A 13120-nucleotide genomic window follows, 5' to 3' on the forward strand; every position below is an offset into this window, starting at 1 on the left:
GGATACACTTGAGGAAAGAAAGGTTTCCCAGAGGAACACATGGTAAGCTCAAGCCCAGAGCCGACGGTCCATTCAAGGTCCTAGAACGAATCGGGGAGAATGCATACAAGATTGAGCTTCCGGGGGAATACAATGTCTCCGCCACATTTAATGTCGCTGATTTGTCCCCATATCACGAGGATGAGGAAGATCAAAGACTCGAGGTCGAGTCTTCTGCAACCGGGAGAGTTTGACAAGGTTTAAAACTTCTTCTAGAAGACTTCCATGTCTGCACCCCATACCCCTCATGTCGGCAATGTTGAAATTCAACATTGCATTTAATTAGCTAGCTTCGCATTAATTTCTAGTAGTTGTAGTAGTTGCTAATGAAGGCTATAAATAGCCATGGTTGTAGCTCGTTAACCGGCAAGTCTTTTACATGAAATATAATTAAACACTTTGAGTGTTCTTAGGTAGAGTATTATCTCCCTAACCCTTGGCGGTGTTACTGTATCCAAGGTTCCTCTCTCAATTGTTCTTAGTGGTGTTTCTGTATCTAGGAATAAGTAGAGCTGTATCATCGGAGTAGCCGACCGACGTGGTGAATTGGTTAATTCTAACCGACCCCTACTTAGTACGGTGTCACAAAGCCTTAAAATGTGTATGACAAGTTATGGTTTGCAAAATAAATTACACATAAAATTAGAATATATATTTTCCACAGCATGCATGTTTTCTTATATAACGCACCTAGTTGTGTATGTTGAAGTCTCAAGGCTTTACAGTACAATAATCCCTGCAGTTGGCGAAGCTCGGCCATGTCGCTTCAACTCATTTTCTACTTGTAACTTTTCTTCATCGGAGAAAAGCTCATTGAGCACAATAGCCATAACCTCAAGAGCGGGAGAGCATGCTAGTACAAGTTTTATCAGCTCTAACTCCACGCTCCTCATCAACTTAAAGTTAAATACAGCGTATTTAAGACAAGGAAGTGTGAAGTTTCCCTTGTTCTGAACACTCTTCCCAGAACATTCCTTAAACGATCTATCCTGAATGTTTTACACAGGAGTAAAGTAAGCTGAAAACAAATAGGGAAATTCCATGTTTCTCATGGTGAACGAAATTTGTTTCTCATAGGGTCATTTTCGTGAATAAATCAACAACTTTTTCGTTATTGTGGGCTCCACAGTTGAATAAAGTTGTTGGTTTATTTATGAAAATGTCACGTGAGAAACAAAATTTATTTCTCACCACGAGAATCTGGGGCATTCTAAAAAAAATGTGAGCATGATATAAGCTAATGATGAGGACAGTTACATGGATGAATAGCTGTTGCAAATGAGGAGAGCTTCGAAGTAAGCAGAGGATAAAAGGGACTGCGTAATTGCAATTCAATGGTCCTTTCATAATTCTAAGACTTTGTAAAGCTTCCAATTCTTTTCCGAGCTTTTCAGGAGGTACAACATCACAGAATAATTCACATTTATGCTGCAAAACAATATGATCAACAATTTATTAGGACAAAGGAAACAAATGCAAAGACTGGTTAGGTTTTTTTTCCAAAGAAAATTTGTTGAAAAACCATCTTATCAAAACCAGAATTTGTTGAAAACCATCTTATAATTTTTTTTTTCTTTTTTTGTCAAAACACACCTGTTTTAAAAATTAAGTTTAAAATCGTACTTACCATGGGTAAACAGAATTCTTTGTCGAGAACAAGTGTCCGACAACTGAGCAAGCTACCGAAGAATTCATTCATGCTTCTCTTCAACCCATCATCTTCAAAAAGTTCCACATCCATTGCTAAAAGTTTTATTTTTCGAGTGTCTTTCAGGGATAGACTAGAGAGCTTGCCTTTCACAACCAGTTCTTGAAGATTTGGAGCACAAATTGTCAAACTTGCATTGATATTTAGTTTGAGGTGCTCTAGCCTCGAGCAAAGGGAAATAAGATTTTCCAACGTCTGTTCCTCTAAAGGTCCAACTAGTACTGCACCGCGTAAATCTAGATCCATGACTTTAAGGTGAGGAAATCCTTTGAATGTTGGAGGCAAATTTAGATCATGGCAATTGTAGAGTTCCAACACCCTCAAGTTCTCAAAAGAATACAGACAAGAAGACAGCTTTGGTGATTGAACATGATAATTAGCCAGAGTAAATTCTTTAATGCCATGACGAGCAATGAATTGCAACCACTGACTTAAGTCTGCTTTCAATGGAAACCAAGAGGGGATACAAAGAACAAATTTAACAATAGGGCCAATGTGACGAAGTAAAATGTTGCTTATGATATCCGAATATGCTTGTGAAGCCTCACAAGTTCGATTTTTAAACCTCTTCAGGACACATTCAAAGAACTTTGGGTCAAGTATTATATTAGGAAGCATAACCCATTTATACCTCCAATATGTAGATAAGATGCTCGTCCTCACAGCATGATCATAGGGTAAGCGCATTAGTATACGCTCTGTTATTTGTTGCGGCAAATTGCTGATAATATCATTGCTCTCTTTGCAAAGCTGCTTGTTGTTTCCTGCAACAAAAATAACAGATAGCTATCAGCAAATCGAATAATGGAAATTGGTATTAATCGAAGCTTATAACAGAACAAAAATACATGATTTAAACTTCACATAAATCAGGCCAATTGAGGAGGCACCAAGAAAACAGATACAAATAGATTTTACACCCAAGTCTAGATTATTGAGTGTTTTACCACTTTACACATCTGAAAAATATATTTTTGGCATATGTATTTTGATTTTTCCTACTAGAAAATGTTTTCTGTTTAAAAATCCCATTTATGAGATATATGGAAGACCACCATCCTCAAAAATCAGAGTATATGATACGAAGGATAATCTTAAAATTTCTACAAAAGTCTTTCAGCGCCTATTATAGATTACAGTAAGAATGTTATAAACTATATTAAATAAAAAGAGTGAAAAATATATTACAGTAAGAATGTTATAAACTTATAACAAAACCTTAGTAAAAAGGAGAAAAGAAATAGAAAATGTGAAGAACCATTAGCAAAAAAAGGCATAAAAAACTTGTATTACTGTTGGTTTGAACTCAAACCACCAAGGTAACTTAAAACTTGGATATGACATCATATCATTTTTGGTGACCCCAAATGAAAATAATGTCATCAAATTCTTGTTAAAACTCACTAAGGGCCTGTTTGATTAACTGAATTGAGATGAACTGAATATTTTATGAGAAAAGCAAATTAAGAATTGAACTGAACTGAACTGAACTAAAGGGAACAGACCCCAAGACTTGTCCAAATTTATCACTTTAGTCCTAAGACTCAAATATATGACATATTTTTTTATTTATTTTTTTATCTTTTTATATGTAGAAAAGTGTTAAAAAAATTATAAAAATAAAATTGAGGTGGGTCCCAATCTCAAGTCTTAAGTTGAGTCTTGGAATTTCAAGACTCAACTAGAGACTTGCTTGAGATTTAAGTAGAAAATTGGGAAACATAAGTCTTAAAACTCAAGAAAAATGGAAAACATAAGTTTTAAAACTCAAGAAAAATAGCTAAACTTGCTCTAATTACATTTGCTCATCTATCTATCTATATATTATACTAAAAGACAAGCGCCTCAATGTGAGGATGACAAATGTCACTCTCTCATTGGCTTATCTTATGTATAAAATATATCTATATAATTATTGTTTACATATTAAAGCATATAGTTATTTTTGTTAAACTTCAAACCATAAAAGCAAGTTTTTATACATGCATAAGATTTTCATGATTTCCTAACATAAATATTGATTTAATTTTTTTATAATAAATATATACTTTCCAATACTAGAAATAATCCATAAAGTTTTTCCAAGCTTTATTTATAGTAAGTTAAAGAATAATAATTAATTTGAAAAAAATATGATTAAAGTGGCATGATTAAGGAAACAAATATTTCATATTTTGAAAGGCTACTATTGTTTTTTTTTAATGAAAATTAAATAAAATCGATAGAATTTAGTTTGACGTCAAGTATGAAATCAATACAAACATTTAAAAAAAATTAGATGTACAATAAAATATTGTGCACCTATTATAAAAGCTACCCTGTAATGAATGAAAGTTATTTATGCTTTATTGATAAAAGTTACCCAAAATAGTCTACAAGTTATCCTAAATTCAATTCAAGTAATCGGATGAATACAAAAGTTTTTTATAAAGATACAAAATAGTGTAAAAATTACTTTTATCGTTTGTTGTACTCCTTGACAAATACTGAATGCTGAACCAAAATGTTGTCTTGGAAAAAAATACATAATCTTGAACATAAATTTAATTTTAATCGGCCTTTCATTTTCTACACAATGTCTTTTCCAATGACCTTTTGTTTTTCTTGCATAAAAAAAAAAAAAAAAAAAAAAAAAAAAAAAAAAAAACTGAACCAATAACCAATCTAAACAAGAAGAATAAAAGTTAAATTGAATTAGACATTTGCAGAAAAGGGATAGATATAAATTGTAACTATTACTCGTGTTTTAAATTGTAATATTCGTATTAATAATGTTATTACTTATGAATTTTTTTTAGAAAAACTAACATTTTGATTTAAAAATCGTGCATTGCTCATGTACTATACTAGATATACAACAATCATGTGCAATAATTTATGTTGTTTTATACATAATAATACTTTTAACTATAATAGTATGTGTATAATATAATATTTTTTATAATATAAAAAAGTATATGTATATAATATAATATTTTATAACACGTGTCCTCCATACCAAGTGTAGTCCCAATCACCACTACACCAATTGGTTGTTGGTGTAGCGGTGATTGAGACTACACTAGGTAGGGAGGACCTGTGTTCGCTCCCCTACAACAACAATCGGAAGGGGAATGAAACCTAATAACCTAGAATTGATCCTCAAATCTGGATTAGCCCAAAGGGTGAACCGGATAGGACACCCAAAACTCAATGCGTAATTTTTGTTAATATGAAAGATATAAACCTATCAAAATGTATATATAGTTAAATTGTTTAATAACTTATATCGAATGCGTAGTTTTATAAAAATTATTTGCATGTAATCATTAAATGTGTTGGATGTTGTGTAGCTATGCAATGTCCAAAACTTTAGTTGAACGACTTTGATTTAGTGATTGTACGGTAAAAAGATATTGACTTCGATTTTGAAACCTAATAGTCTAATAAATTCTAAATAGAAAAATTAAAACAAAATGAAATGAAAATAGTAAATGGCTTTAAATATTGAAATAAACATAACCTTTTAAATCAATTTAGTGAATTCAAGAGATAATTTTAAGGCTTTTAAAATTAAATGGGGGAAAATATATGTAAAAAGAACATTTTTAGATATATAAATGTCCATGCACTATTATAAGAGTTTTGTTAACCTTTTTGTAATTAAGGTAGGGATAAATCTTAGTAATATATACTCCGTATATTTTATTTATATAAAATTATCAGTATCCAATTATCCATACCTATATACGAAGTATTTGTGTTGTATACTATATTTAATCAGTTGTTGGTTATATATGTGATTATATAATATATAATGTTTGGCACAATGGTTAACTTAGGAAATTATATGTTCTGGTAGGTCAAATATAAGGTTATTATTGTGTTTATAGATTTAATGAGTGCGACGGGTAAATAAAACATGTATATATTAGATTGATTGTAGCTACTGATGCGGATGGTATGATAAGAAAATTTTATTTTTTTCTCAACGGGAGATATAAATAAATTAGTCCACTTCTTATATAGCTATGTGGAGTATTATTCAATTATTTTTCAATTAATAAAATAACATTATAAAAAATTAAAAGAAATTCAAGTAACATAAAATACTATTCAAATAACGTTCCTTTAATTTTTTTTTATTGACCATTAGTAACCAAGTCCTTTAATAGTAAATGAACTACCTTTGTTTTTATTTTTATTTTTCCTACGGGTTTAATAATTTAATTTGTAAACCGTGCATCACACGGGCACTATGCTAGTTCTACCACTAAACCATCAAGGAGGTCTATTACATTATAGCAACAAATTTGATAATTATACTCTGCTTTTCAATTTAGGGCCCTGAAAATAAATTGGGCCATTAAGGCCCTGTGCTGGGGACCAACTTGCACAGGGCCTTAGTCGGCCTTAATTTTCTAGACTTATGGGTCCGAGTAAGTGAATAAGGTATGAGTCTAGGTGGCATCGGGTAGGATATAAAGTTTGGATATAATGTTTTTATATCTAAATCCTACCCTAACCCTACCTACGGGTTCTTAAGACCCATACCTACATAGACACTCATATAGACTTGTATAATAAATTTACTTAGAAAAAGTTTCAAAATCAAATAAATCAACAATGAATCAAATAAAATGGAAGCATATTAACTTTATAGTTGTGCACTTAGTGGCAGATCCATGATTTCCAAGATGGTGAGTCACCATCAATTATTGATCACATGTGAAAATATATATTTTTTCAATAGTTCAAAATTGATTTCAATCCAAAATTATATAAAAATAATTATATTTAAACCAAATTGATTTCAATTCAAAAATAGGACACAAAAATCCATACTACAGCCAAATAAGCAAATGCTCCCCCCGTTTTTAAATACTTGCTCCATTTCTATTGGACACGCATGCCAATGTTAATCTTTGATCACTAATATCTTTAATTATCAATAGGTATAACTTCTAACAATTGAAAATTAATAATCTATTCATTGAGATGATTCCAACAAGTACCCACACGACTATATTTTTTCTTATGTATAAATCACAAACATTAGTCAAAGTAGGATAAATGAATAGTGCAAAAAAAAAAATGAAATGGAGCAAGTATTTAAAACCGGAGGGAGTAGTACTTTAAAAATTCGTCTTACAAGCCAAAAGTACTACAAATAACATGTAACAAATAAATAGTACACACACATTACTCTTAGGGGACGTTTGGTTCACGAAATATATATGATGTATGGATTTAGAATGATTAAAACCCATACCATATGTATGGTTGTCTAAAGTATGAATTTTAAACTCATCATACCTCAAACCCATAAGGTATGAGTTTTAGAAACTTTGGCGGGAGGTGGGTTTGACCTATTCCATTCCCTTAGGTATCACATAAAAGGAGGGAATAGTGAGATATTCCATTCTAGAATCGAACTAAACACATGGTATTAAGTGTCAAGTTCCAACCCGATGCCACTTTAACCCCAATCTTGATTTCAAACTCATACCACTCTACGAACCAATCTCTCTCTTTATAAAAGCAAAAAAATAATAATAAAAAAAAAAAAGTAAAATGATCTTAGAGACCGGTTGTTAGATATAACCGGTCTCTTTTAATTATAAAACATACTTCCTCCGTTTCTATTTAGTTGACTCGTTTGATTTAGTCACATATATTAAGGAGAGGAGAGAGAGTGAGAGAGAATGAAAAAGCAAGCGGGGTAGCTTGTAAATGCAAGGTAAAAAAGTTACCCCAAAAAGAAACGTGTCAACTAAAAAAAAAAAACTTCCTAAAAAAAATACGTGTCAACTAAAAAGATACGGAGGTAGAAAAAAAATAGAGATAATAATAAACAATTGAACAAAGTTGTGGTAGTGATACTACTAGCTTCTAAGACACCGCCACACCGGTTATATATAATACCTAGTCTCTTTGATTTGTTTTTTTTTAATTGAACTTTCTTTCTTTTTTTGGGGGGGGGGGGGGGGGCTGGTGATGCACGCGCACTACTGTGCACTTAATGTTACAAGACTTTGAATTATAATATGTTATCAATTCGTAGACGACAATAATTTGTTTTTTTATTTTTTTTTTATCATTCTAACAATTTTTTTACATAATTACTTTACGACATGTCACATTAATCGGTTTTTTTTTTTCCACGCACGTACTACATACAAATACATTCAACAATAGACATTCAAAAATTTGGGAAAAAGTTGGTAAAGGATAACCCTAATTGGATCTAGACCCAATCTTAACCATGTTAGACCTATAGAGTCCGTGTTTGGGTCTTGAAGTTTAGACCGTAAGGGCGGTCCGGGTAGGGTATGGGTATGGGAATGTTAAGAATTTCGGTTTCGCGTACTACTAGATCTTACACGTTGTCATCCCTACTTTTGGATCAGACTTCCTCATAGAGTGAATCGAATAACTTTAATTAAGTAGAAGAGAACACAAATCGAATATCTGATATCCGAAAACTATAAAATTTGCAATCCATAAAGTTTTGGATATTCGATATCCGAAAATTTCTCATCCGATATAACAGATTTCTAATATCTGAGATACTATTTAAGAATTTTTAATTATGTTTTTTGTTTTTTTAAATTATTATTTTGTAAAATAATATAATAATAAACACCCTATTTTAATTTTTGGATATTTGGATCAGAAATCTATTATCTGATATTCCAAATCCGACTTACTTATGATATTTTTTGAATATCGGATATTCAAAAATCCGAAAATTCACATTTGAATAGGTATCCAATATCCGAAATTTTCGGATCGGATATCTGACCTGAAATTAATATCGGATAGGAGATTCTAAATTATTAGATCGGATCTTCGGACAAAATCCAATCTTAATCACGCAATTTGCCAACAATGATCAAATTCAATGATTTATCAAACTTCATAGCAGTACAGAAAAATTATTCAAATTACAGACCATTTGAAATCCAATTCACATCTAATTGTAATCAAAGAGAATTAGTAGTTTGTCTAACAAATCAACCCTAAAACCTCAAAAATAATCCCAAAATATTTGCATTTTATACAATCAACAAAGACAAAATGTTATAGGAATTTTTTTTTTTTAAACCTAGAAATTTAATGCATGAAGAAAGTTAGGAACTTGATGAATTGAAAAACAAATAAAAAATAAATAAATAAAAGGTAGGATGTATACTGACTGACAAGTGGACTCCAATGCCATTAATCCCAATTATCAAAATTCTGTCAATTTTTGTAGGTGATGTTTGAAGCAATTTGATGAGAATTACCTCAAGGGCTCAAACCTCAAGGTGCATACAAAAAAAAAAAAAAAAAGGTTATATTTTCATTTTATTGTAAGAGTAAAGTTGTGGAATATTATTTTCAATTTATTGTAAGAGTAAAGTTGTGATCTATGGTAATACCGTCTACATACATGTATGATATATATGGTAATTTTTTGGGAACGCCCAAAATTGGGTAAACATCAAGTGACGCGTGGAGTAATAGGTACCACAAGCTGATGACACAAGCAATAAATTGAACTCAATGTGCATATTGTGTGTATCGCATTATTGTTCACTTGAATTTCACTTATTTTGTAATTAAAAACGTACTACTAGAATCTAGGTAAATAACGACAGTTTTTCCTGCGACAGCTAAAAAATACCGTCGTAATATTTTAATTTTACGACGGTTTTTGTAACTGTCGTAATATTACGACGGTTTTTTTAGTTGTCGTTGAGTTACAACAGTTTCTAGCCAATAAACTGTCGCAATGGACACTAAAAATAATTATTAAAAAAATTAATATTTACGACAGCTTCAAACTGTCGCAACTTACGACGATTTTAAAAACTGTCGCAATTTGTGATAGCTTAAAGCTGTCGTAGAATTGATTTTTTATTTAAAAAAATAATGGTATTTAAATACCACATTCAACAAGCCCATACCAAACCCTAAATCCTAATCCGTCGTTTCTCCTCTTTATTTCCCCTCACATTTTCTCTCTCCTCTGCATTTCCGTGGTTCTTTCTCCTCTTCTCCACCTTCTCAGTTCCTCTCTTCTCTTTAAGTTCGCTCTCCTCTCTCTTTTTCGGTCTACTCTTTGTTTCTCATCCTCCTTCTTTCCTCTCTTTCTCTTCCTCCTTTCTGTTCTTTCTTGTGTTCTAAAATATGGCGAATTGAGGTTTAATTTCATGACAGTGGGGTTTTATTTATCAAATTTGACCATAACAACTCCAGATTTGGAGTTTTCATGATCGAATTTGACAATCAACAACCAAAAAGAAGAAAATTTTTGAAGGTATGTTTAATTTTTTGTATTTTTCGTGTTTGTTATTGTGGTCTCTGTTTATATTCTGATATTTTTGGTTAATTTCATTATTTTGTGATTATACTGCCGTTTTTTTTGTTGTTCGTTTATATTCCTATGATTTTTTTTTATTTATCGTCTATTTTCGTGTTGATATTTGTTTCAATTTGTTATAATTCGTTTATTTTTTTGGATTTATTGTGGCTTGTTTATTCGAATTGAATTTTGTACTGTTTGGATAATTCCTATTTTTTTCGATTTATATATTGTGGGTTTTTTTTTTTTTTTTTTTTTTTTTTTTTTTTTTTTTTATTGGAAGTATATTTGTATATCTTGTTTGATGTTTTGTTATTTTTATGTATTTTTTATTTTATTTTTTCATTTATGTGTGCTTATTATATGCTGGGTTTATTTTGTTTGAGTTTCATTTTTTTTTTGGGGTTTAATTTTTAGATAAGATCTTAATGTTTCTTTGTGTAAGGTGGTGGTGGGAAGGAGAGTTGTAGGTGGTTGTCGGCGGTGTTGCGAAAGGTTGTTGTGGGGGCAGGGGAAGGGAGGCCTGGGTAAAGGGGGCAGGGGATAGGCGTTTTTATTTTTTTTTATTTTTTTTGTGACGGCTATTTGCGACGGCTAGCTATTGCTAAAACCATTTTTTACAACAGTTTAGTTTTTTGTCGCAACTTACGACAGTTTAAAATTATTGTAAAATAATTGCAGCGACAAAATTAAAATCCATCGTTGAAATTAGTAAAAATGTCGCAATAATTCTTTACGAAAGTCAAACTGTCGGATTTTTTTTTTTTTTTGGGACAACGCTGATTGCGACAAACAATTTACGACAGTTGACTGTCGCAACTATTTTTTACGACGGATTTTGCTATTTTTGCGACAAATTTTGGCTGTCGTAAAATAGCTAATTTCTTGTAGTGACGGAGTCGGCAATATAAAAATTACAATACACTTAGGAATTCACATATTAAGTAAATTATGTGCATAATTTTATTTTACGTTTTAAAAAAGAAAAGACTCCTAATCCAAGCCGATGTTCGATAGGGGATTGAGAAATTAAGGGCCTAAGGCCTCCTGAACAAAGGATAGAATTAATCATCAAAAAGAAGAAAAAGGCGTAAATATGTAAAATTGTTACAATAGCAACCACAACAAAGAAAAAAACAACATAAGAAATAAACTACATCTTATAAACTAATCACCGCTTCCTTTCTCTCTCTAGGATCCTGAGCTTATCCTCCCACTGGCGCTACCGCTTCCTCTATTTTCTCAACCCCCACTCGCCGGCGATCGACGCTCATCTAATAGCCATCGCTGGTGAGTCTTTAATTTTGGTTCTTAATTTTATTTTTTAAGTCTTTCACGGTAGGTAGACAAGGACGTTTGGGAACCGGTTTGTTCTTCTTCTTTCATCGGTGATTTGGCCAAGTTCGGTGTGTTGTCTAGTGTTTTAATTCAATTATCCAACGATACAAGAAGCCAAGGCTATCCTTAACGTCGCCGTCGAAAGGAATTCCGTTAATAGTTTCCCGACGATAAAGGTGAAGTTTAGGGTAGGGTTTTCTTCCTCAATTCAAGTTTAAGGGGAGGCGGTTGTTCTTACGTTGGCCTAGATGATTGATCTTTTGGTTCTTTTTACATCTGCTGGTGAAGTCTGGTTGGGTTCCGTGTGTTTCTTCTGGTGGCTCGTTCCATCTTGTGGGTGTGTGCGGGGTGCCTTTTTCCTTACTTTGTTTAGTAAGGCTTTTTTGTTTCTTTTATTTTGCCTTTAATTATGTTTTTCCTGTTAAGTTTCTTGTTATATTGCTTTGATTTTTGCTTTTTAATATTTGTGTTGTTGTTCTTGATTTGGAGCTTTTTCGGGTAGCTCTATTAGTTTGGTTGTTGTTTATTAATAATACTCTTTCTCTGCTTGTTCATGAGTAAGAGTTGAATAGAGTAGTTCTAGTTATGGAGGGTTATGAAGTGTTATCGTTGTTCTTGGAGCCTTTTTGATTGGTTTTAGGGATTGTAAGGTTATTCAATCCTTTGCTAGTTTGGTTGCTGGCCTTTTTAGTTGCTTGTTCGGGGTAGGATCGTGTTAAGAGGGTTTGTCATGTTGCATGTACGGCTTCCCTCTTTGATAGTTTGGGCGATGTCCTCTGTGTTTGTGCTGTTTTCTAGAGGCTAGCGGTATTTATGCAGGTAGGAAATATTCCCTGTGTTTGGAATTTGCAGGGAGAAGGTGAGTTTGAGGGGAGAGGTTTGTTCACTTGTCCTGTTGCTTCTTGGTTACGGGATGATTTAGGTCTTCATTCACCGACTATCATCCCAGTGTCGGTTTTGGTGTTGATGATGGCAAAGACAATCATCATTAAAAATGTCAATATTGAAGGAGGCTCCCCATCTTTAATGTTTGTGGTAAGCAAAGTCCTCCATCCATTTTCTTGCATTCTATATAGGTAGAATTGCAGGAAATAAACCTGCATTTTGGTGTAAGGTTTCTATGGCAGAGTCGAGGAAAAGTTCGACTCTTGTGGTTTGGCTCCCGGACTCTTAGGAGGGGGTTATGCTTTTCAATCCCTAAGAGTGGAGTCATGTGATGAGTCATTTTGTTGGCAACATGGTGCTTTCAACTTTCGGGTGTATTGTTACTACTCCACTTCCACCGGGATGTTGCATTGGAATTATGGCAATTTTCGGTTCCCTTCTCTAGTGTCCGTATGCATTATCTGTCATTCTCCAAGGGTTTGGTTCGTTTAGCAACGGTTGGTCCAAGAAAAGGTTTTAGTAAGAACCTTTTAGTTATTCGGGCTCCGATGAATTTGGTTTGATGCACAAGGGTGTACTCATTTACTTCATTTTCCCTCTTTGGTTTAGCTAAGTGGGTTTTGTTGTTGTTAGTTTCTTGTTTTAGATATGTTAGATTGTAATTTGCCTTTTATTTATGAAGTACTCATTTAAAATAAAAAAACACAACCAAAAATATCTACACAAAAATGCCCATTGTTCCTAAGCATATACGAAGTAGAAAGGATGGGAGCTAAAGAGTAAAATTATAACATAGAATTGTGTTGTTACACCTTGAAAAC

The 13120-nt window shown here is 32.4% G+C and overlaps 1 protein-coding gene across 1 annotated transcript; it reads right to left on the reverse strand.

Moving 5' to 3' along the window:
* Positions 1 to 758: 758 nt before the first annotated feature.
* LOC145636707 (F-box/FBD/LRR-repeat protein At1g13570-like) lies at positions 759 to 12481 on the reverse strand. The gene is made up of 4 exons (XM_081688269.1): positions 12349 to 12481; positions 1667 to 2511; positions 1297 to 1467; positions 759 to 1028 (listed from the first exon to the last, which is right to left on the reverse strand). Exons 1-4 carry the CDS (start codon positions 12479 to 12481, stop codon positions 759 to 761), a joined length of 1419 nt encoding a protein of 472 aa, XP_081544395.1.
* Between the last annotated feature and the right edge of the window lie 639 nt (positions 12482 to 13120).

This window comes from Chenopodium album, chromosome 1, assembly GCF_948465745.1.
Source record: "Chenopodium album chromosome 1, dcCheAlbu1.1, whole genome shotgun sequence".
Classification (NCBI taxonomy): Eukaryota; Viridiplantae; Streptophyta; class Magnoliopsida; order Caryophyllales; family Amaranthaceae; genus Chenopodium; species Chenopodium album.